General features: G+C 44.3%; 1 protein-coding gene across 2 annotated transcripts in view; it reads right to left on the bottom strand.

Annotated features, from left to right (window-relative positions):
- The window catches only part of DHDDS (dehydrodolichyl diphosphate synthase subunit), a 96661-nt gene that overhangs the window by 15061 nt on the left and 55159 nt on the right, over window positions 1-26441 (bottom strand). For both annotated transcript variants that reach the window (XM_040424244.1, XM_040424245.1), the window contains exon 8: window positions 5211-5318. In XM_040424244.1, the coding sequence (XP_040280178.1) occupies window positions 5211-5318 (108 nt within the window). The remainder of the gene's footprint in view (window positions 1-5210; window positions 5319-26441) is intronic.

Raw genomic sequence — 26441 nt, 5'->3', positions numbered from 1 at the left:
CCTGTAAAGCTCCATTCAGATGTCCGCATGATTTTTACGGATGCACTGATAGATGGATCGGATCCGCAAAACGCATCCGGACGTCTGAATGAAGCCTTACAGGGGCATGATCAATGACTGTGGTGATCACCCCCCTGTCATTGATTACCCCCCTGTAAAGCTCCATTCAGATGTCCGCATGATTTTTACGGATGCACTGATAGATGGATCGGATCCGCAAAACGCATCCGGACGTCTGAATGAAGCCTTACAGGGGCATGATCAATGACTGTGGTGATCACCCCCCTGTCATTGATTACCCCCCTGTAAAGCTCCATTCAGATGTCCGCATGATTTTTACGGATGCACTGATAGATGGATCGGATCCGCAAAACGCATCCGGACGTCTGAATGAAGCCTTACAGGGGCGTGATCAATGACTGTGGTTATCACCCCATATAGACTCCCTGATCACCCCCCTGTCATTGATTACACCCCTGTCATTGATCACCCCCCTGTAAAGCTCCATTCAGATGTCCGCATGATTTTTACGGATCCACTGATAGATGGATCGGATCCGCAAAACGCATCCGGACGTCTGAATGAAGCCTTACAGGGGCGTGATCAATGACTGTGGTGATCACCCCATATAGACTCCCTGATCACCCCCCTGTCATTGATTACCCCCCTGTCATTGATTACCCCCCTGTAAAGCTCCATTCAGACGTCCGCATGATTTTTACGGATCCACTGATAGATGGATCGGATCCGCAAAACGCATCCGGACGTCTGAATGAAGCCTTACAGGGGCATGATCAATGACTGTGGTGATCACCCCATATAGACTCCCTGATCACCCCCCTGTCATTGATTACCCCCCTGTAAAGCTCCATTCAGATGTCCGCATGATTTTTACGGATGCACTGATAGATGGATCGGATCCGCAAAACGCATACGGACGTCTGAATGAAGCCTTACACGGGCGTGATCAATGACTGTGGTTATCACCCCATATAGACTCCCTGATCACCCCCCTGTCATTGATCACCCCCCCTGTCATTGATCACCCCCCCTGTCATTGATCACCCCTCTGTAAGGCTCCATTCAGACATTTTTTTGGCCCAAGTTAGCGGAATTATTATTTTTTTTTTCTTACAAAGTCTCATATTCCACTAACTTGTGTCAAAAAATAAAATCTCACATGAACTCACCATACCCCTCACGGAAACCAAATGCGTAAATTTTTTTAGACATTTATATTCCAGACTTCTTCTCACGCTTTAGGGCCCCTAGAATGCCAGGGCAGTATAAATACCCCACATGTGACCCCATTTCGGAAAGAAGACACCCCCAGGTATTCCGTGAGGGGCATATTGAGTCCATGAAAGATTGAAATTTTTGTCCCAAGTTAGCGGAACGGGAGACTTTGTGAGAAAAAAATTAAAAATATCAATTTCCGCTAACTTGTGCAAAAAAAAAAAAATTTCTATGAACTCGCCATGCCCCTCATTGAATACCTTGGGGTGTCTTCTTTCCAAAATGGGGTCACATGTGGGGTATTTATACTGCCCTGGCATTCTAGGGGCCCCAAAGCGTGAGAAGAAGTCTGGTATCCAAATGTCTAAAAATGCCCTCCTAAAAGGAATTTGGGCACCTTTGCGCATCTAGGCTGCAATAAAGTGTCACACATCTGGTATCGCCGTACTCAGGAGAAGTTGGGGAATGTGTTTTGGGGTGTCATTTTACATATACCCATGCTGGGTGAGAGAAATATCTTGGTCAAATGCCAACTTTGTATAAAAAAATGGTAAAAGTTGTCTTTTGCCAAGATATTTCTCTCACCCAGCAAGGGTATATGTAAAATGACACCCCAAAACACATTCCCCAACTTCTCCTGAATACGGCGATACCACATGTGTGACACTTTTTTGCAGCCTAGGTGGGCAAAGGGGCCCATATTCCAAAGAGCACCTTTAGGATTTCACAGGTCATTTACCTACTTACCACACATTAGGGCCCCTGGAAAATGCCAGGGCAGTATAACTACCCCACAAGTGACCCCATTTTGGAAAGAAGACACCCCAAGGTATTCCGTGAGGGGCATGGCAAGTTCCTAGAATTTTTTATTTTTTGTCACAAGTTAGTGGAAAATGCTGATTTTTTTTTTTTTTTTTTTCATACAAAGTCTCATATTCCACTAACTTGTGACAAAAAATAAAAACTTCCATGAACTCACTATGCCCATCAGCGAATACCTTGGGGTCTCTTCTTTCCAAAATGGGGTCACTTGTGGGGTAGTTATACTGCCCTGGCATTCTAGGGGCCCGAATGTGTGGTAAGGAGTTTGAAATCAAATTCTGTAAAAAATGACCTGTGAAATCCGAAAGGTGCTCTTTGGAATATGGGCCCCTTTGCCCACCTAGGCTGCAAAAAAGTGTCACACATCTGGTATTGCCGTACTCAGGAGAAGGTGGGGAATGTGTTTTGGGGTGTCATTTTACATATACCCATGCTGGGTGAGAGAAATATCTTGGCAAAAGACAACTTTTCCCATTTTTTTATACAAAGTTGGCATTTGACCAAGATATTTATCTCACCCAGCATGGGTATATGTAAAATGACACCCCAAAACACATTCCTCAACTTCTCCTGAGTACGTAGATACCAGATGTGTGACACTTTTTTGCAGCCTAGGTGGGCAAAGGGGCCCACATTCCAAAAGCACCTTTCGGATTTCACTGGTCATTTTTTACAGAATTTGATTTCAAACTCCTTACCACACATTTGGGCCCCTAGAATGCCAGGGCAGTATAACTACCCCACAAGTGACCCCATTTTGGAAAGAAGAGACCCCAAGGTATTTCGTGATGGGCATAGTGAGTTCATAGAAGTTTTTATTTTTTGTCACAAGTTAGTGGAATATGAGACTTTGTAGGAAAAAAAATAAAATAAAAAAAAATCAGCATTTTCCACTAACTTGTGACAAAAAATAAAAAGTTCTATGAACTCACTATGCCCATCAGCGAATACCTTAGGGTGTGTACTTTCCGAAATGGGGTCATTTGTGGGGTGTTTGTACTGTCTGGGCATTGTAGAACCTCAGGAAACATGACAGGTGCTCAGAAAGTCAGAGCTGCTTCAAAAAGCGGAAATTCACATTTTTGTACCATAGTTTGTAAACGCTATAACTTTTACCCAAACCATTTTTTTTTTTACCCAAACATTTTTTTTTTTATTAAAGACATGTAGAACTATAAATTTAGAGCAAAATTTCTATATGGATCTCGTTTTTTTTTGCAAAATTTTACAACTGAAAGTGAAAAATGTCATTTTTTTGCAAAAAAAATCGTTAAATTTCGATTAATAACAAAAAAAGTAAAAATGTCAGCAGCAATGAAATACCACCAAATGAAAGCTCTATTAGTGAGAAGAAAAGGAGGTAAAATTCATTTGGGTGGTAAGTTGCATGACCGAGCAATAAACGGTGAAAGTAGTGTAGTGCCGATTTGTAAAAAAGGGCCTGGTCTTTAGGGGGGTATAAACCTGTGGTCCTTAAGTGGTTAAAGAGGTGGCTGTGCAGGAAGTGTTTGTTAAGCCGCCCAAAGCCAGCGGGCTCCCGGGAGATTCGCGCTAGAAAAATGGGCCCCCCCCCATACCTGAGGGTGGAAGTTGCCTAGAAGGTCGCAAAGCTGGGGGCTAAGTTATCACGCAGGCTGACCGGGACTCACCGCTAGTCAGAACACAGCGTACCTGGATCGATGTCCGGAATGCGGCCGCCTGTGTCCACTGACCGCGTAAGCCCATCGGAAGAGAAGAAAGAAGAGACAGAGGGGATATGATAGAAACTTTTAAATACATAAAGGGAATCAACTCGGTAAAGGAAGAGAGCATATTTAAATGAAGAAAAACTACCACAAGAGGACACAGTTTTAAATTAGAGGGGCAAAGGTTTAAAAGTAATATAAGGAAGTATTACTTTACTGAGAGAGTAGTGGATGCATGGAATAGCCTTCCTGCAGAAGTGGTAGCTGCAAATACAGTGAAGGGGTTTAAGCATGCATGGGATAGGCATAAGGCCATCCTTCATATAACATAGGGCCGGGGGCTATCCATAGTATTCAGTATATTGGGCAGACTAGATGGGCCAAATGGTTCTTATCTGCCGACACATTCTATGTTTCTATGTTTCTATGAGAAAATAGCACGGCTGGAGGGAAAAGAAAATAAATAAAATCGGTAGGCCCGAATAGAGCCGGGGCCTAGATTTTGTGGCGTCCGGCCGACTAGGGTATCCGTTCTGCCTGCTCTCCTGGGACTGCATTAGCGGGCGCCCGAGAAGGATCCGCCGAGAAGGTGCATCGCTTGGCCGACCGGGAAGCCCACCCAGTCGGTCGGAGAGCGGGGGGTCCGGAATAGGGCGCAGAAGGCGCCTGTTTGTTGAGGAATCCCCTTGAATGTCCCCTGTCCTGAAATGTCTAGATCGGGGAGGGGCGGAGAGACAGAAAATAAGATGCCGCCGCCGTGGAATGGGATTAACCCTTTCATTCTGAGGTGAGATGGGCGAAGGGTGGAGGATTCGCTACCCCCTTAAGAAGGGGGCCATGTGTGAGGGGGACAGGGAGGGACAGTAATACTCACCTGTCTTCATCTGTGTTCTTCACCCTTAGTCTTGTACCAGCAGGGCCACCCCACGACCGCTGGCACGAGGCATCAGGGGTCCAGTCAGAGAAGGGGGCCCTCTTGCTGGCGGGAAGCAGGGGAGCGAGGCTGCCCTGGTTGGCTTCGTCTTCTTGGAGGAGGAAGGGCGGTGGAACAAGCAACACCGGCCAGCCTCCCAGGGAGACAGAGACGCATGCGAATCTGTGCCCCTTAACCTAAAGAAATAAAATAAAATAAAAACAAAATTGTAAAAGAGCCACCCTGCTAAGCAGGGAGGTCTGCCTCCTACGACACTAAGCTAAAAACTGATATGCTCTCTCCAGGCTGAAGGGGGTATAGCCTGCAGGGGAGGAGTTATCACTTTTCAGCCTAGTGTCGCCTCCTAGTGGCAGCAAGCAGCTATTCCCACGGTCCTGTGTCCCCCAATGATACCAGCGAGAAAACATGATTACAACGAAAAGCTTATTTACATTACATTCCTATGTTCTCCTGTAAATCATGTGTATAAGTGAACCTTTTAATGCAATAATGTAACAAATAAATATATGTACGCAATAAGGCAATGTACTAACCTGGATTGCACTGTAGTTGTGCTGATATTGCAGAACAGCCTCACATAAGTTCCAAAAGGTGTACTCTGGCCACAAAACTGACTGGAATACCAAGCAGGCATGAGAAGTCTGAGAGAAGATAAAAGAGGAGAGGAATTGTTATTTAAATCTTTATTCACCTTAAGTAAACATTTTTCATTAAAAAGGGTTTTTTCTGAGATTTTAGTACTGATGAGCTATCCAGCGCATAGACCTGGGACCCCCACCGATCAGCTGTTTGAGAAGGCAGTAGCGCTGCGGCCTTCTTACAATTTTCCATAGGCCAGTGAGGACATGTCATGTGTCATGTGGCCTAGGTGCAGTTCAGCCCCATAGAAATGAATGAGGCGGAGCTGCGATAACAAGCACAGCTGCTATACAATATACAGCGCTGCGCTTGGTGAGCACACAGAAGGCCACGCCGCTCACAAAACAGCCGCTGCCTTCTCAAACAGCTGATCTGCAGGGGTCCTGGGTGTTGAACCCCCATCAATCAGATACTGATGACCTATCTAGAGGATAGATTATCAGTTAGAAAATCTCAGAAAACCCTTTTAAAGCCAGTAAAAAAAAAAAAAATCTTGCACAGTTGCTTGCTTTACTTAACCCCTTCCCGACCGCAATCTGTATATATACGTGATAGCTGCACATACCCCGTGCAGCTATCACGTATATAGAAGTCATGGCAGCGCTTTAATCCAAGCGCTGCAAAGCGCTTGGATTAAAGCTTCTGCCCCTGTCCTGCTGCTGTCACGGACAGCATACAGTTCAGTAATGCTGGCAAGGGACCAATCAGAGTGGCCCCTTGCCGACAATCGATCCGATTGGTTAGTCTGTGCAGACTAACCAATCGGATCGCGGCAGTGAAAAAATGCCGGTTTCAGGCTCTGATCTGCGCTCTGCAGATCAGAGCCTGAAATCAGGTAATGTGTCCTGGTGCCTCCCCTCCCCAATCTGTGCCCCCCATGTGTGCCCCTTCAAGCCCCCCCTTGTGTCCGCCTGCCGCTGAATCTATCCGCTGCTTATCTCCTGCCTCCTGTGGTCCGCCCCCTCCCCGCTCCATACATTCCTCCTGCTGGCCGTGACCCCCCCCCCTTTCCAGCGCTGCCCCCATGCCGTGTGGTCCCCCTGCTGTGTGTGATGGCGGCGGCTCCATTCCTGAGCCGCCGCCATCAGCAGAGTGTCAGCTATATGCTGACACACTGCTGTAACCCCATAGATGCCGCGGCATCCATGGGGTTAATAGAGGGAGGGGGCTCCCTCTCTCCACCATCGGGGCTGCTGTTGCCAAAAGCGTCCGCTGTTGCCACCTACAGGGCATCTGATTGTATTATACTTTGCAATACAAGAGCATTGCAAAGTATAGTACAGCCATCATCCCCAATGGATCTTCAAGATCCAAGAGGGACTTGATAAAATAAAAAAGTGAAAATAATAAAAGGCTTATGACCCCCAAAATAGTACCAATCAAACAGTTACCCCATCCCGCAAAAAATGATATCCTATTTAAGACAATCCCCCAAAAAATAAAAAATCTATGGCTCTCAGACTATGGAGACACTAAAACATAATTTTTTTGGTTTCAGAAATGCTATTATTGTGTAAAACTTAAATAAATAAGAAAAAGTATACATATTAGGTATTGCCACGTCCGTAACGATCTGCTCTATAAAACTGTCACATGACCTAACCCCTCAGATAAACGCTGTAAAAATAAATAAAAACTGTTCCAAAACAGCCAATTTTTTGGTCACCTTGCCCCATAAAGTGTAATAATGAATGATCAAAAAATCCTATGTACCCAAAAATGGTACCAATAAAAACCTCAACTCTTTCTGCAAAAAATGAGCCCCTGCACAAGACGATCGGCAGAAAAATAAAAAACATATGGCGTTCAGAAAATGGAGACTTGCTTTATTATGTAGAACTGAAACAAACAAAGAAAGTAGACATATTTGATATCATTGCGTCCGTAACAACCTGCTCTATAAAAATAGCACATGATCTACCCTGTCAGATGAATCTTGTAATAAAAAAATAAAAAAACTGTGCCAAAACAGCCATTTTTAAAGTTACCTTGCCTCACAAAAAACTTAATATAGAGCAATTAAAAATCACATGTACCCCAAAATAGTACCAATAAAACTGGCACCTTATCCCCTAGTTTCCAAAATAGGGTCACTTTTTGGGAGTTTCTACTGTATGGGTGCATCAGGGGGGCTTTAAATGGGACATGGCATCTAAAACCAGTTTAGCAAAATCTGCCTTCCAAAAACCGTATGGCGTTCCTTTCCTTCTGCGCCCTTACATCAGTTTACGACCACATGTGGGGTGTTTCTGTAATCTGCCAAAAAAGTAAAATTTAGAAATTTCCTATCCATTTTCCTTGAATTCTTGTGGAACACCTAAAGGGTTAACAAAGTTTGTAAAATCTGTTTTGAGTAACTTGAGGGGTGTAGTTTCTACAATGGGGTCATTTATGGGGGGTTTCCACTATGTAAGCCCCACAAAGTGACTTCAGACCTGAACCTGGTCCTTAAAAAGTGGGTTTTGGGAATTTTCTTAAAAATTTGAAGAATTGCTTCTAAACTTCTAAGCCTTCTAACATCCTAAAAAAATAAAATGACATTTCCAAAACGATACCAACATAAAGTAGACATATGGGAAATGTTAAGTAGTAAATATTTTATTAGGTATGACTTTCTGTTTTAGAAGCAGAGAAATTTTGAAAATTGTGAATTTAATTTTTTTTTTTTATAAATAATTAAAAAAATAATAATAATAAGAACAGGCACTCACTATTTGAAGTATTCTGCTCGCTCCCTGTCTTCAGAGCACCGGCTGCCGCCCTCACACATTGAGCGGATCCTTCCGCGGCTCTCTGTGAAGGCGCAGCACTTGGACACTGCGCCTGCGCCCCTAAGCTCCTCCTCCACGCTCCGGAACCTGACCTGGCAGCTGCAGCGGCTCAACTCGCCAGGCTAGCCTCACACAATCCCGGGCCGGCCTGTTGTAAGAGACCGACTGCGAGCTGTGTCGGGCCGCCAGGCGCCCCTATTGCCATGGCGCCCTGTGCGGCCACACAGCTCGCACACCCCAAAGGCTGGCCCTGCACCCTAAAATCTAATCCTAAATCTAAATTTAGTCAAATCTTCTGCATACGTTTTCGACTGTTTTGCGAGCATCTTTGAGAAGACTGAAAGGAGTCCAACCCAACTATAAAAGTAACTGGTCTTTATGCAGATTTTTCTTGGGAAACCATGACCAGGGTCCAAGAAACCGTAGTTGAGAAACACTCTTTGTTTACAGGCAACAGTAGACCTCAAATCAATTGTACAGCAGAGAAAAAAAAAAAAGTTTATTTTTTTTTAAAGAAAATTATTTTAAGGCTGTGGTCACATCAGGTTTTTGTTGCATGTTTAACCCGAGTCCTTAAGGACCCAGGGCGTACCGGTACGTCCTGTGTAGTTTTGATCACTGCCGCACGACCGGCAGTGATCGGAACAGGGTGCCTGTTGAAATCATTCAGCAGGCACCCTGTGACAATGCCTAGGGGAGTCCTGTGACCCCCCCCCCCCCGCATTGCCGATCGCTACAAACCGCAGGTCAATTCAGACCTGTGGTTTTTAGCGCTTATGCAAGTTTCTGATCCCTGTGGGATCAGAAACTTCAAAGTGCCCATATTTTTGAACGTTAACCCCCCTGCAGCCATCTGTGTTTTTGTGCCTGCGGGCGCAGCGGGGTGGAGGATTGCGGGTGGTGCGGGAGGCGTGCGGCAGTGTGGGGGGCGGGTGCGCGATCTTCCACCCGCCCCCAGTTTATTTTCAGGATGGCCGAGCGGTTGAATCAGAGTGACAGCTCAATGCTGACACTCCGATTCAAACGGCTGACATGTGTGCAGATGTCCGCCGTTTTAACCCCTTCCATGCCGCGGTCGGTAGGGACCGCTGTATGGAAGAGGTGGAGAGGGAGGGAGCTCCCTCCCTCTCCCATCGGGGGGCTGCTGTGCCTTTGCAGCCCCCGGACAGGATGGGGTGACAGAGGGAGGGAGCCCTCCTCCCTCCCCTTCCCCGTCTGCTCAGTTGTGGCAGATGGGGAAGGTTCCCATGGCAACAGGATGCCTTCTCAGGCATCCTGCTGTCCATGGTGCTGAACAGATCTGTGCTAAAGGCAGAGATCTGTTCAGACAAAGTGTGAGTAAAATACAGTGCAGTACACTAAATAGTGTACTGTACTGTATTATACAGACATCAGACCCACTGGATCTTCAAGGACCAAGTGGGTCTGGATAAAAAAAAAAAGTTTTTTAAAAGTGGAAAAAAAAGTTAAAAAATAAAATTCCCTACATATGTTATATATTACCGCGTCCGTAACGACCCGATCTATAAAACGGTCATGTTACATTTCCCGCACGGTGAACGCCATAAAAAATAAAAACTATGATGAAATTGAAATTTTGCTCACCTTACTTCCAAAAAAGGTAATAAAAGTGCTAAAAAAAAGTCGTATGTACGCCAAAACCGTCTTCTCATCCCGCAAAAAAATGAGACCCTACCTAAGATAATCGCCCAAAAACTGAAAAAACTATGGCTCTCAGAATATGGAGACACTAAAACCAGTTTTTCTGTTTTGTTTCAAAAATGATATTATTGTGTAAAACTTACATAAATAAAAAAAAAAAGTATACATATTAGGTATCGCCGCGTCCGTATTGGCCGGCTCTATAAAAATATCACATGACCTAACCCCTAAGATGAACACCGTAAAAAATAAAAAATGTGCTATATATACCATTTTTTATCACCTTACATCACAAAAAGTGTAATAGCAAGCGATCAAAGTCGCACGCACCCCAAAATAGTGCCAATAAAACAGTCATCTCACCCCGCAAAAATCATACCCTACCCAAGGTAATCGCCCAAAAACTGAAAAAATTATGTCTCTCAGACTATGAAAACACAAAAACATGATTTTTTTGCTTAAAAAAATAAATCATTGTGTAAAACCTACATAAATAAAAAAAAAGTATACATATTAGGTATCGCCGCATCCGTGACAACCTGGTCTATAAAAATATCACATGATCTAACCGGTCAGATGAATGTTGTAAATAACAAAAAATTAAATCGGTGCCAAAACAGCTATTTCTTGTTATCTTGCCTCACAAAAAGTGTAATATAGAGCAACCAAAAATCATATGTACCCTAAACTAGTACCAACAATACTGCCACCCTATCCCGTAGTTTCTAAAATGGGGCCACTTTTTTGGGGTCTCTACTCTAGGGGTGCATCAGGGGGGCTTCAAATGGGACATGGTGTCAAAAAAAAACAGTCCAGCAAAATCTGCCTTCCAAAAACCGTATGGCATTCCTTTCCTTCTGCACCCTGCCGTGTGCCCGTACAGTAGTTTACGACCACATATGGGGTGTTTCTGTAAACTACAGAATCAGGGTCATAAATATTGAGTTTGGTTTGGCTGTTAACCCTTGCTTTGTAACTGGAATAAAGAATATTAAAATGGAAAATCTGCGAAAAAAGTGAAATTTTGAAATTGTATCTCTATTTTCCATTAATTCTTGTGGAACACCTAAAGGGTTAACGACGTTTGTAAAATCAGTTTTGAATACCTTGAGGGGTGTAGTTTCTAGAATGGGGTCATTTTTGGGTGGTTTCTATTATGTAAGCCTTGCAAAGTGACTTCAGACCTGAACTGGTCCCTAAAAATTGAGTTTTTGAAAATTTCTGAAAGATTTCAAGAGTTGCTTCTTAACTTCTAAGGGCTCTTTCACACCTGCGTTGTTGTGTTCCGGCATAGAGTTCCGTCGTCGGGGCTCTATGCCGGAAGAATCCTGATCAGGATTATCCTAATGCATTCTGAATGGAGAGAAATCCGTTCAGGATGCATCAGGATGTCTTCAGTTCCGGAACGGAACGTTTTTTGGCCGGAGAAAATACCGCAGCATGCTGCGCTTTTTGCTCTGGCCAAAAATCCGGAACACTTGCCGCAAGGCTGGATCCGGAATTAATGCCCATTGAAAGGCATTGATCCGGATCCGGCCTTAAGCTAAACGTCGTTTCGGCGCATTGCCGCATCCGACATTTAGCTTTTTCAGAGTGGTTACCATGGCTGCCGGGACGCTAAAGTCCTGGCAGCCATGGTAAAGTGTAGTGGGGAGCGGGGGAGCAGTGTACTTACCGTCCGTGCGGCTCCCCGGGCGCTCAAGAGTGACGTCAGGGCGCCCCAAGCGCATGGATCATGTGATCGCATGGATCACGTCATCCATGCGCATGGGGCGCTCTGACGTCATTCTGGAGCGCCCGGGGAGCCGCACGGACTGTAAGTATACCGCTCCCCCGCTCCCCACTACTACTATGGCAACCAGGACTTTAATAGCGTCCTGGGTGCCATAGTAACACTGAACGCATTTGGAAGACGGTTCCGTCTTCAAATGCTTTCAGTACACTTGCGTTTTTCCGGATCCGGAGTGTAATTCCGGCAAGTGGAGTACACGCCGGATCCGGACAACGCAAGTGTGAAAGAGGCCTAAGCCTTGCAACAGCCCCAAAAAATAAAATAGAATTCCCAAAATGATCCAAACATGAAGTAGACATATGGGGAATGTAAAGTAATAACTATTTTTGGAGGTATTACTATGTATTATAGAAGTAGAGAAATTTAAACTTGGAAATTTGCAATTTTTTTTTTTACAAATTTTGGGTAAATTTTGTATTTTTGATGAATAAAAATGAATTTTTTTGACCCAATTTTAGCAGTGTCATGAAGTACAATATGTGACGAAAAAACAATCTCAGAACGGCCTGGGTAAGTCAAAGCGTTTTAAAGTTATCATCACTTAAAGTGATACTGGTCAGATTTGCAAAAAATTGCCAAGTCCTTAAGGTGAAATAGAGTCCTTAAAGGGACACTGACAGGCGAAATCAGCATATATAGTTAGATATATCACATTACAGGTCTTATATTCAATCCTCCGGGCATCGTTCATGCCCAATCTTCTGCGCCTGCGCCCCGCCGTGCCGTCGGACGCACTATAATTAACCCCTTATATGATGTGAGTGAGCAGCGCTCTGAAGCGCTGCTCTGAACAGTGCATGGCTGAGGCAGCTGCAGCCTCAGCCATGCACTGTTCAGAGCAGCGCTTCAGAGCGCTGCTCACTCACATCATATAAGGGGTTAATTATAGTGCGTCCGACGGCACGGCGGGGCGCAGAAGATTGGGCATGAGCGATGCCCGGAGGATTGAATTGCGCAGGATCGGGACTGGAGAGAGTTCTAGCCCCGCCCAGCGAAGTGAATAATGATGAGCTGGGCGGGGCTTAAGAACGGCAGTTGGGAAGGCTGGCTGGGCGCATTTTCACATGAAACGCCGCCCCTTGGGCAGATTGCTGACCGCAGATGCAGGTTATAAAACTTTATATTTCGCTCTTTATAAGGTGGACAGGGGGGATAGTTATATGCTTTTAAAAGACTCTATAAGACCTGTAATGTGATATATCTAACTATATATGCTGATTTCGCCTGTCAGTGTCCCTTTAAGGGGTTAACAAATCTAAGTTGGAAAAAAAAGAATGCAAAATCGTAGTGGTCCATTGTATTGCATTCATCTAAGGCATCTGTTAAATGTACACGTCATGTATATATACAGTGGCGTAAATACCAGGGAAGCAGCTGCTTTGGGGCCTGGCAGCATGTCAGTCAACTCAACTTAGTTAGTTTTAACACAGTTTGCCAGGCCCCTTCACAGTGCGGCACCGGCGACATTGGGGGCCTGGCCTGTGACCTATCCATCATCATCTTTATTCATTCCATCCAATTCCTTACCAACTCTCCCCCCCTTTCCCAGGGGATTCAAGCCGGCATGGCGCTCTGTTCTAGTTAGGCAAGCCCACCGTGTAGTCCTGACCAGAGGGGGAAGCAGCAGGCGGGAGAAAAGCTCGGCAGGCAAGAGGAGCAACAGACGGCAGCAGCACAGCAGCGTGAGCGCACATCAGTGACTGACTCACTGAGCTTTTCAGGTATGTGTGCCCGCTGCCTGTGTGCCCCCCTTGCCCAAGTTGCCCTTGTCAGCGCAGCCCTGCCTGGCCCCTGTGAATGTGCCTCCCTGGTTGGCTCTTTCAGGAAAGCAGTGGCTCAGTGGCTGACCATTATGTGCGGCCCGGGCCCTGTCGACTTCATCTGTGCCCGCTGCCTGTGTGCCCCCCTTGCCCAAGTTGCCCTTGTCAGCGTAACCCTGCCTTGCCCCTATGACTGTGCCTCCCTGGTTGGCTCTTTCAGGAGAGCAGTGGCTCAGTGGCTGACCATTATGTGTGCTTTGTCTGTGCCCGCCCTGTCCTGTGGGCCCCTGGCCACTGTCTTCGCCTCCCTGGCCCCGCCCCTTGCCCTAGTCTCTGCCACCCTTGGCCCCTGTGTGCACCACCATGGCCCTTTCTGGTCCCTGTCTGCGCCTCCCTGGTCCCTGTCTGCGCCCCTGGGCCCTGGCCCTTATCTGTGCCCCTGGCCCTTATCTGCGCCCCCCTGGCCTGTGCCCTGGCCCTTATCTGTGCCCCCCCCCTGGCCCTTGTCTGCACTCCTGGCCCTTATCTGTACCCGTCCCGGGTCCTTGTCTGCACCCCCCTGCGTGGCAGCCTGGTCTGGTCTAGATCGTGACTAGCCAAAGGAGTGGGGTTTACACAGGAGGAGGGAGTTGCAAAGCGTGCTGGGGGGGGCCCATACAAAAATTTGCTGTGGGGCCCAGTCACTTCTAGCTACGCCCCTGTATTTATGTACTGTTTAAAAGGGGCTGTCTCACTTTGCCAAATGGCATTCATCATGTAGAGAAAGTTAAAGGGAACCTGTCACCAGGATTTTGTGTCTAGAGCTGAGGACGTGGGTTGCTAGATCGCCGCTAGCACATCCGCAATACCTAGTCCCCATAGCTCTGTGTGCTTTTATTGTGTGAGCCTGGGCATTCTTACCCTGGCTAAGATCAGGGAAGGTAGCCTGTACCAATAATAGACCTAACATAAATATGAATTATAAAATACAAGATGTAATCTAATAATTGCATGTTATAGTCACCTACGGAGACGTAAAAAAAAAAAAAAAAAAAAAAAAAAAAAAAAATAGTAAAAAATTTTTAGCATTTTTTTTTTATATGAAAATTTTCGCTTTCCCTAGAATATAAAACAAAAGACAAAACACACACCATGATGCTGCCGACAAACGTTTAATCCAAGGATGGTCTCCTAATTTGGCATCAAAGAAATAACTTAAAGCAGCTACTTGGACATTTAACATAGATGCTTTAACCCCTTAGTGACCACCCATACGTGTTTTTACGGCGGTCACTAAGGGGCCTTAGGCTGGGCCGCCGCGTTTTTACGGCGGCCCAGTTTAAGCGCCGCGCGGCTCCCCTGTGCAGCGGGGAGCGCGGACCTGGCTCTCACATGAGAGCCGGGTCCCTGCTCTAACAGCCCGGAACGGCAGGAGTGCCGATCCGGGCTGTTTAACCCTTTACATGCCGGGCGCAATGGCGCCCGCTGCATGTAAAGTGGTGACAGAGGGAGCGGACTCCCTCTGTCTCCCATCAGCACCCCGAAAATGCGATCGCGGGGTGCTGATGTGCTGGGAAGCTTATCTTGCTTCCGATGAGGGCCCGAGCCTGTCTTCAGTTACTTCCAGCAGGCTGTGCCTCTCTGGCGCAGCCTGCTGGTCAATGTTCGAATAGCATTGCTATTGAAATGCAATGCATTATAGAGATAATGCATTACATTTTAAAAGCAATCAAAATACTGTATATTATAGTCCCCTTGTGGGACTATTAAGTAGTAAAAAAAATTGAAAAAAAATACACATTTATTAAATAAAAAAAATTCCATAAAATAAAAAAATATGCCTTTTTTTCCATTGAAAATACGCTTTTCAATGAAAAAAATTGCAAAAAGAAAATATCCCCCATATGTTTGGTATTGCCGCGTCCGTAACGACCGGGACTACATAAATATTACATAAATTATCCCCTATGGTGAACGCCGTAAAAAATAAAAAAAGACAGAATTTCGAATTTATTCTTCGTTTCCACCGAAAAAAAACGTAATAACAAGCGATCAAAAAGCGGCATTTACTCCAAAATCATACCCATGAAAAATACAAGTTGTCTTTCAAAAATCAAGCCCTCACACAATTCCATATAAAAAAATAAAAAAAAGTTATGGGTCTTGTGAAGTGGCAATGCAAAATAATTTTTTGGGTTAATAAAAGGTGTTTTATTGCAAAAAATGTAGTAAAATGTAAACAAAATTATAAGTATTTAGTATCACTGTAATCGTACTGACCCAGAGAATAAAGATATTATGTTATTTGTACCGAAAAATGACCGCCAAAAAATGTATAATGTAAAAACGCAGTGGCAGTATTGCTATTTTTCCCTATCTCCCTCCCAGAAAGAGTTAATAAAAGTTAATCAGAAAGTTATGTGTACCCCAAAATGGCGCCATTAAAAACTACAACTTGTCCCGTAAAAAACAAGCCCTCATAAAGCTATATAGATGAAAAAATAAAAAAGTTATAGCTCTTGGAACGAGACCATAAAAAAAAGGAAGAAAAACGCTTGGTCATAAAGGCCCAAACAGGCTTGGTCACTAAGGGGTTAAGATTCCTATCTAGCCCGGTTTGTAAAAACTCCAAAATCTTTGGAATTTCAGGAGGCTTTAAGGGGTCTGGGTTAAACCCTAAGAAGGCTGAAAAGACCTTCCAAATTTTATTATATTTTCTTGCAGTGACTGCCTTCCTACTCTTTAGCATAGTGGAGACTACTTTAGCGGATAATCCTCTCCCCGACCAGACTCCCCTTTCAAAATCCACACCGAGGGATGGAGAATTTTCGGGTTGGGATGAACTATTGGGCCATGAAAAAGCAGCTCTCCCCTCAATGGAAGGGTCCACGGTGTTTCCACTGACATTCTTAGCAGACTGGAGTACCAAGATCTCTTTGCCCACCTTGGGGCTAATCAAGATAACCGAGGCCCTCTCTCTCTCTATTTTCTATTTGCCTTATTCCCCAGGTGCTAAAGGATGGAAGGCATATCCTAGCTCCTGACTCCAATCCTGTGCTAGCCCGTCTATTGCCAACAGGTCGTCCAAATGGTTGAGGGAGTAAAACCTCTCCAACTTTCTGTTGGCTCTTGAGGCAAAAAGGTCCACCGTAGGAGGACTGTACCTCTGGACTATCTGTAAAAAAAAAAAATGGTCTTTGTTTAGGCACCATTCTCCTTGTTTTAGAGAAACTCTACGTAGGAAGTCCGCTATGACGTTCTCTTTCCCCTTCAGATGCACTGCTGACAGAAAAAGCCTTCTTTCCTCTGCTATCTGAAAGATATTCTGACATAGGAGTAGAAGGGAAGGGATTCTTGTTCCTACCCGATGGTTCATGTAGGCCACTGTTGTAGAGTTGTCTGAATAGAAGACAATCTTCCTGTGTTCTCCCTCTGGTATTGCAAACCTCCATTTCTACTACCTTTAATTCTTTGAAGTTGGAGGATGTCTTCCTCATGTTCAAATCCCATCTCCCCTGCCAGCACCTGTTCTGGGAGTGGGCTCCCCACCCAAGAGCTGGCGTCTGTAGTAATTATGATTGAGTTTAGAAATGTCCAGGGCATCCCTGCAGACAGGTTCTCCTGAATCGTCTACCACAGCAGGGAGAGTCTTGTTTTTGAGGAAAGATGGAAACTCTGATCTAAGGAATAAGGAGAGCTGTCCCATGATATTAGGATGTTTGCTTGCAGCTCTCTTGATGGAATCTGTGCAAACGGTACTGCAGGGATTGCTGTTGTCATCTGCCCGAGTACGCCATCGCTTCCCTGAAAGTACACTGGTAGGAAAGGAACACTGACCATACGTGTTCCCTGATTGATTATTTTCTTGAAAGCAGAAGAAAACTTCTTTGCAGATGGGAATCCAGCTGAATCCCCAGAAAAAGTACAAACTTGCGAAGGAGTCTGACATGATTTTTTCCAGTTTATCCTCCGTCCTAGATTTTCTAAAAGGGAGCAAAATAATCTTAGATCTTTTTCTAGTTTTTCTTTTGATCGGAAGATTATAAAAAAAATCGTCTAGATAAAGTTCTAGAGTAATTCCGGACAGTCTAAGAAAGGCCGCTATTTCTGCTATTATTTTGGTAAAGACTCTGGGGGCCTGCGAGACCCCAAAGAGTAGTGCTTTGTATTTGAGATGCAGTAACTCTCCCCAGACCGCTGTTCTCAAATACTTTTGGGAGGAAGCATGAATAGGAACATGATAATATGCATCCTCAGTTGACTTTATTGTCTCCAACCGAAACTTTTTGTAAATCAGGGATCCGTTTAGTTTATTTAGATTCAAAATCACTCTGAATGTCCCATTCGTTTTTTTTTTTTTAAACAAAAATAGCAGGGAGTAGAACCCCTTGCCCCTTTCTGTCTTGGGGACCGGGCAGACAACCCCTTTGTCTAAGAGGGAGAAAACTTCCAATTCCAAGGCTTTTTCTTGTCTGAGCAAAAAAAATTATTTGTGGGTGAGAAAGGAATTCCAGCCGAAATCCATTTTCTATTACACCTAGGACCCATTTGTTCAGAGAGACTGTTTTCCAGGCTGGAAGGAAAAGGGACAGCCTTCCCTCCACCTGAGACCTGGCATCATTGTTGTTTGCCCTTTGGACGACTGTCCTGGGCTTGGGGGAAAAAAAAGAAAAAAGAAAAAAAAGATCTTTTAGGAAATCTATCCTCATCTCTCCTGTCACTCTGTCTACCCCTCTGGCTTGGGGTTTACGGAAAAAAAAAGAAATTTGAGGAACCGGAAACCCCTTCTTCCTATCTGAGGCCTTCTCTAGGATGTCATCAAGGGAAGAACCAAACAACCTAGATCCTTCACATGGAAGAGAGCAGAGTCTAGTTTTTGAACCCTGACCCCCTTCCATGATTTGAGCCAAATAGCCCGTCTAGCAGCATTAGACATAGCAGCTGCTCTAGCGGAAAAAAAGATCACATCAGTAGAAGCGTCCGTCAGGAAGTCTGCAGCTTTGGAAAAGGTAGGGATGGAAGCTAATAATTCCGCTCTAGGTTTTTTGTCCCTCATATGAGTTTCCAGTTGATCTAACCATAGTCTTAAGGACTAAGACAAGTTGAAGCAGACTCCCAAGCACGTCTAAGATAGACATCTGCTTTCTTATCTAAAGGGTCCGCTAAACAGGCCAAATCATCAAAAGGTAGAGGCGATCTTTTAGCTAATCCTGGCTGGATTCTCTATCCTCTTCTTCATCCGAAAAATCTGAATCATGGTCCTTAATATAAGCAGACTTGTCTGGAGACCCTGGACGACCCCGACTAAGTGATTTCATAGATGCTTTAACTTCTGAGCGTATCAAAGCCCTCCTATTTCTAGATAAGCTGAGAGACTCTTCCATAACCAACTTATCTATACATGCTTGACATAGTGGCTTAACATAAGAGGCTGCTAAGACTGTTCTACATGCGCCACACTCTTTAGGTTTAGTCTTTCCAGACAATTTTTTAGGTGTTTTTGCTGACTATAACAATAAAGCAAAAAGAACACCCAAATTAATTAGGAGAGGATAAATGTCACCAAAAGCAGAGTCAAGCTTCCCCACTCCTCAGGACCAATACCGGGCTTGCAGGCCTCGAGGGTTCCAGGGGGTCGGCGCGTCCTGTATCACCTGGTTCTGACATGCTGGTGGAAACCCAGATCCTGCACAGCACTGTGTGCATCCAAGGCTGGCTGTCTTCTCCTGCTGCCGATTTATATACAGCGCCTCGGCTCCTTTAAACCCATAGGTCCCCAGAGAACGCCTAATCCACGCATAAGGATGCCCACACCTCCTCCGGCAGGAGCCCGTATATGACGTCTAAGCGCCGGAAGAGGCCGTCCCCGCGCGCATGTGCAGAACGCTGAGGAAAACGCGCCGCCATCCTGGAAGCAGGACGCCGGGCATCCCGCAGCAACGAACCGGGAGCCGTCTGAACACTGCCACAGCGGCTCTATGGGAGGCTAGGGGGGATGCAGGAGGAAGAAACGGGCTCAGGCAGCGGCTCCCCAAAGAGACTGACGCCACCAGGGATAGGTCCCTTTACGGTAGGGTAGACCCGGAACCTCCCCAGCCCCTGAAGGAGAGTACCGACTTATAAAAAAAGAGCCAGAGCTCCTCAGGTACCTCCTATCCGGAGGACAGTAAACCTGAACAGGTGTGGTGGGGGTGTGAACCTTTTTATCTTCTCAGGTTTCCTGTCCTGGATGGGAGGTCCTGGTGGCATGGGTGCAGTCATGGGCGAGGGGAAATACTCCTATATTAGACGTATTTATGGCACAGATTGCGGTGCAAGTAATCTTTATCTGGGTGTGGTGTGGGCAGGGAATCATTTTCTACGCCTGTTATAGGTGTAGAAAATTGTCTAAATCTAAGCCACAAAGGAAGCTGGCTTACATTTAGATCAGTGCTGGATACAATTAGGTTATGTAGAGCCCGGCGCCTCTACATAACGCTAGGGGATCCACCGCCAGCTATAGGGGTTATTAATATCGGTGTCTAAAACGCTGGTCTTAATAAATGACCCCAATGTGGTCCGCAAAAAAATAAATAAATAATAACCTGTCCTATTCTTGTCTGTTTTGCAGACAAGAATAGGCAGTTATATCAATGGCTGTCTGTGTCGTTCCACAAATTGCGGAACGCACACGGACGCCTTCTGTGTTCTGCGGATCCGCAATTTGCGGATCGCAAAACACACAACGGTCGTGTGCATGAGGCCTTTATCTGTTAAAAATTCTGTAACGTTAATTTTTTAATATATGTTAATAGTGCTTGAAGCTCCTGTTTCCCCAAGGTTGTTTTCACACATCCGTTTTTGTGGCATTTGGTCAAATCATGCAGGTTACGGTGAATTGCTGCAATTATACAATGCATATTTTGGCGGCACAGCTTCTACCAGTAAATCGGGCTCTTTCAACTTCTTTCACCCACAGACACTGTTTTGTGCTATAATTGGTTAGGTAAAAAAAAAAAAAAAAAAAAGGCTCAATACTGCAGACTTATCTGCTGCGAGTGCTGCACCCACAGCCACATTGAGTGTAAAAATCTCTATATGCCTGTGCACAGTATAAACAAGCATTTATTAGGGCATACTTAAATGTCTTTTTACTGAACAACCCCTTTATCACCCTCTGAGCTAGTCTAATGACCTTGTCAATTCTGGTTGTAATACATACTGTAGGTAACACTTATGTACAAAAATATTATACCTCAATGCAGGTACGTGTGTGCAGAGATATGTCGTACCTCCTATAAATTTATTTACCATATGTAGACTGAGTATATATAAAATTTAACTTTTACTATAATTTCACTTAAAATACGTTGGTGGTAGCAGTGAGACAAAAACAATAGACTTACATACATATAAACACTTACTATGCCACCTAATAAGACCACGATATGATAGTACTGGGTGGGTCTTACCCCGTCCTGTAGATGCACGGTCAGGGTTAGTAGGTGGCGGTAGAGCTCCAGTGTGGTCGCAGGCACTGGTGTCCAGTTGTTGGAAATAATATGGCAGTCTGGAAACTCCTGTTATGCCCTGGTCTAGAGCCCTCCCTATATAGATGGTCAGGGGCTATCCTCATAGACCTGCCTCAACGACACGGAGCACTCGCCCCGACAGGGGCGACCCCATACGGAACCTGTCCCTATCTGGGACCTATTCCCTAAATGGTCCCTTACTGAATGGCCCTACATGCCATGTTTCGTTCCATAAAATGGAGCTCATCAGGGGCTCATTGAAATCAGAAGGTTTCTACAAAATACACAAAGAGAGATATGCATGGCGTAGTTACTACCAAGCGTCTATTATAATACAAATTTAAACAGCATTAGGTAGATGGTCTCTAACTTACTGTTTCAGTAGAGAATTGCTTGTAAATACAAGAAGGTAAGAACGATCGATAATACACGTCCCTGCCGGGGTATGGAGAAGTGTCCCCAATAATACCCACTCCTGACCTCACTGCTGTATGCCGGCAGTGTGGGAACACAGCCCATTCGGCCGCCTCACCTTTTAAAATCAGCGCCTCCAGCTGTTACCGCCCTCCTGTTCCACCTTCCCCCGGTGGAACGCATGTGGAACGCACGCTACTTCCATGCGCTCCACTCCACCGGAAGTCAGTGTCACATGACCACTCGGGCTGCCGGAAGTACATGCGGATGTGTCTGAGCGCCACCCATCGCATAGCAACCGGATGACGCGCAGGCACTCCACGCTGATCCGCCGTCTCAGATGCCGGACAGCTATTCTAGAGAATACAATCATTCAAAGGTTGGATTTCTTTAACAGGTTTCCTCCATACTGATTTTTCTGCATGCACTTGGCCATACAGTACTTATAAGAGGGGAAATACTGGACACACAGGTCCATTTTTGTACCACAGAAAAACTTGCAGAATGATGATATTTCATGTCATTAGACAAGAAAGAATTTTTACACTTATTCCACAATAGGGGGTATTTTTGACTTTGTCAGGAGATTCATGTCCCAGATATTTAAGATTTAACAATAAGATCCTATCTAGGTTGGTGTAGAGGAAGGTGAATGGGGGTATAAGGCTACCTAATGCTGTTTAAATTTGTATTATAATAGACGCTTGGTAGTAACTACGCCATGCATATCTCTCTTTGTGTATTTTGTAGAAACCTTCTGATTTCAATGAGCCCCTGATGAGCTCCATTTTATGGAACGAAACATGGCATGTAGGGCCATTCAGTAAGGGACCATTTAGGGAATAGGTCCCAGATAGGGACAGGTTCCGTATGGGGTCGCCCCTGTCGGGGCGAGTGCTCCGTGTCGTTGAGGCAGGTCTATGAGGATAGCCCCTGACCATCTATATAGGGAGGGCTCTAGACCAGGGCATAACAGGAGTTTCCAGACTGCCATATTATTTCCAACAACTGGACACCAGTGCCTGCGACCACACTGGAGCTCTACCGCCACCTACTAACCCTGACCGTGCATCTACAGGACGGGGTAAGACCCACCCAGTACTATCATATCGTGGTCTTATTAGGTGGCATAGTAAGTGTTTATATGTATGTAAGTCTATTGTTTTTGTCTCACTGCTACCACCAACGTATTTTAAGTGAAATTATAGTAAAAGTTAAATTTTATACATACTGTAGGTACTATACACAGTGCTTATACTATATGGTGACCTGCAATACAGAACAGAGGTGCAGCGAACAAACTATATTGTAAATCTGCCTCCAGACATTTATGTGGAGATGAGGATACGTGCAAAATACACAGAGAGTTCACACCACTGCTATATATTTCCGTTGTTCTGCTCCGTTACAAGTACAGAAGAAAGGAAATAACAGAAGTGATGATTTTGTGCACATAACTGAGAAGAACTGAGCTGTACAGACTATTGACTATAACAGAGTTTGTTAAGTTTCTGTTCGTGAACCATTTTTTTTTACCGGACCAAAAAAGCCCTTCATGTAGGACTTTTTTGTCTGGTCTTTTAGACAGGATAGAGCCTCAAAGCAGATGTGAATATACCCTAACCAGTATACGTGGTTGTCTATAAGCCAATTATTACAACAACGTTGTGATCTGTTTCAAGTCCTGCTGTAAAACTCTAAGCAGTAGTTGTTTATAGATCTAGATAATGAATTTCCTGTATAGATACTAGGCCCATTAATTGAGATACAAGAGTGGCAGCGCTGAGAGGAGGACTATGATCACTGTCTGGGAAAACCTCTACTACGGTGTCAGAAGGCATTCCCTGATGTAACCGGATATAAAGACCCCAGAAAATGGTTGGATTGTAGTGAGCAAGGCTCTCCTTTTTCTACTTCACTGCATGCATAGCTCCGTACAACCATAGTGAACTCCAATAATTCTTGCGGATGCTCTGGTTGGCCTTGAATCAGGGTTAGTACTTGTTCATATATTGTGCTGGATAGGCTTCCAGAACAGTTTCTGCCCTAGCGACATCATACAAATATATACACCTGGCTATTTATGTTTAACTAGTGTATACCTTAAGCCCTGATCTCCACCTTGACTGATGGATCCTGGGCTATTCATCAGGAATGATAGGGGCAATTTAGGGTACAACAGGGCAAGGTTGAAATATTGGTCCGGTCATATCAGGACGGTGTTCCTATTTGCCAAGGAATTAGGACAAAGCTGAGGAAAAGCAACAAGGCAGCAGCAGATATAGTGCCATGTCTGCGGTTAACATTCGAGGATAAAGTAATTTTAAGAACCTATGGTGATCTGAAATCAGATACATAGGTTTCCACTAAAGAACGCCATCACCTATTCTGTACACAGTCCTTGGACTTTACTACCTTCAAGAGCTTATATTTTAAGAGCCATAACTTATTCATTTTTCCATTGATGTAGTTGTATGTAAGCTTGTTTTTTGCGGAATGAGATGCAGTTTTTAGCCGTACCATTTTGGGTACATGGGGAATTTTGGTTACTATTTTTCTTTTTGAGTGGTGGTTGGGAGATGATGGAAATAAAAAAAAAACTGTTTGGTTGTTTATTTTGTTACTTTGGTAAGCGGGGAGTTTAACCCCTTAATGAGCAATTTATTCTAGAGTGAAAACGTTTTACATAAGTGCCTTATAATAGGATAGCACTGCAAAATAGCTGTCAGTTTAGAGCTAAGGGCTTGGAGAATCACAGCGATCACATCCTAATGAAACAAACAGCGGGCTCAGCTCTCTTCAGGTCTCTGCCTCTCCTCTAGGTCTGGTTTTGTGAGAAAAGACAGAGACCAGCTGCTGCCAAGGCCAATAAAATAATGGGTTGTATCAAAAGGGGCATAGATGCCCGTGGTGAGAACATAGTCCTGCCACTTTACAAATCACTGGTCAGACCACACATTGAGTACTCTGTACAGTTCTGGGCTCCTGTGAACAAGGCAGACATAGCCGAGCTGGAGAGGCTCCAGAAAAGGGCAACTAGAGAAATAACTGGAATAGGTTGACTACAGTACCCTGAAAGATTATCAAAATTAGGGTTATTCCGTTTTTTCAAAAAAGAAGACAACGACTGAGGGGAAATCTAATAACTATGTATAAATATATCAGGGGTCAGTACAGAGATCTCTCCCATCATCTATTTATCCCCAGGACTGTGACTGACGAGGGGACATCCTCTGCGTCTGGAGGAAAGAAGGTTTGTACACAAACATAGAAGAGGATTCTTTACGGTAAGAGCAGTGAGACTATGGAACTCTCTGCCTGAAGAGGGGGTGATGGTGAGTACAATAAAGGAATTCAAGAGGGGCCTGGATGAATTTCTGGAGCGTAATAATATTATAGGCTATAGCTACTAGAGAGGGGTCGTTGATCCAGGGAGTTATTCTGATTGCCTGATTGGAGGTGGGAAGGAGTATTTCTTTTCCCGAAAAAGTGAGGGAAAATGGCTTCTACTTTTGCCTTCCTCTGGATAAACTTGCAGGATAACAGGCTGAACTGGATGGACAGATGTCTGTTTTCAGCCTTATAAACTATGTTACCTGCATAGAGAGCTGTGAAAACTGTTACAGACTAACAATTGCAATACTGTGGGAAAAAAAAATTAGAAAGCTAAGTTATAAAACCCTATATAGGCTTATATATGGTTAGAGCTGTTCCTAAATACAAAAAATAAATAAAAATACTACATACAAAATAATTATTTTTTACATATTTTACTTTTATTCCTACATACTAAAACTAAAAGAAAACAAAAAGCTAAAAAAATAAAAAAAATTGTTTCCCATTTATTGTTTACTGTGTTTATTTAAAATATTACAATGGAGCATAGAACTTACATCGCAGTGCAAACGATTTTGCAAAGATTTTGTTCTACGATTCGAGAGCTCCTTCAGAAGAGGAATATGTAGTGATGGCACCTCAAGTACTTCTTTTAATGCTTCTGTCACAGCACCCCATAGTCCAATGGAAGAAGCCATATTTTCCAAAGATGTAAATGTGGAAAGTAGCGATCATAAACTACCTCATAGACTCACCTCAAAGTCCCAAATGTATGTAAACTCTGGGCATTAATATTCATATTACAGATTTTTACAATCAGGTTGTGGACCAGACAAACCTCTATATGCAAGACCGTTTTTTGTTTTTTTTTCCACAGAAGCCTGCATCATGTTATGCAAGCAAGGGTCTGGCCTTCCACAAATGTCTGTAAAATTAAATAGTTTTTAGGGCTCATTTTGAACATGGACATATGCCTACTGAACATTAAGATCTACCCATGCAACCGCAGTATTTGGTTCAGTAATGTCCAGGAGTCGATAGGAACTGCATTAATGCCTCCTACAGTTCAATAACAATTTACAAAATCCTTTAAAAAGCGATGCAGGGAATGATTGCCTAAACAAATTGAGGACACTTATAATTGCACTGAAAGACACATTTCTAAAATCCTACACACCTGATGTGAAATTGACTGTGGACGAATCCCTTATTAATTTTAAGGGGCAACTGTCACTTAGACAATATATTCCATCAAGGGGAGCCAGGTATAACGTAAAGTTATATAACATTTTTGAGCATAACACCGCTTACACGTGCGGTTTCAATATTTATGAGGAAAAGGACTGTGATATAAATCGCCCAGGATTCCCAGAAAAGCTTAGTGCCAGCAAAAAAAATATCATCTGAAACCTAATGTAGCCATTTCTTCACAAGGGCTACAGAGTGTATGCCGACTTCCAGTGTGTCACTATTCAAAATACTCTATTCTGCTAAGACAGGGGTCTGTGAGACCGTCCGCAGAAAACGAAAAGGACTGCAAGCAAAACTTCTCTCTATGCACCTATCCTTGCACTTGCATGCAATGACCGCAAAGGGGTGTTAATGCCATGCACTATACATGCTGACACAATGGTCACTATAAGAGAGGGAGGCACTACTGTGTACAGAATAAAAAGTGCCGCCTGTCAGAGAAGTGTGCCTTGGCAATACTCTCAGAGAACTGCACCAGTGACAGATCAGAATATTAAATGAGAGGGGCAGTAACATAAATAAAACATAACCTTTACTGGAAATCACGTAAAGAATAGCCCCTACAAGCACTGACAAACAAAAAATAAACAAAAACACATACTGCAACCTGGGGACCTAAACTAGGTCACCGGGCGCTAGACACGGAGCC

Source organism: Bufo bufo, chromosome 3 (genome assembly GCF_905171765.1).
Source record: "Bufo bufo chromosome 3, aBufBuf1.1, whole genome shotgun sequence".
NCBI lineage: Eukaryota > Metazoa > Chordata > Amphibia > Anura > Bufonidae > Bufo > Bufo bufo.
This window is presented reverse-complemented; position numbering and strand designations above follow the sequence as displayed.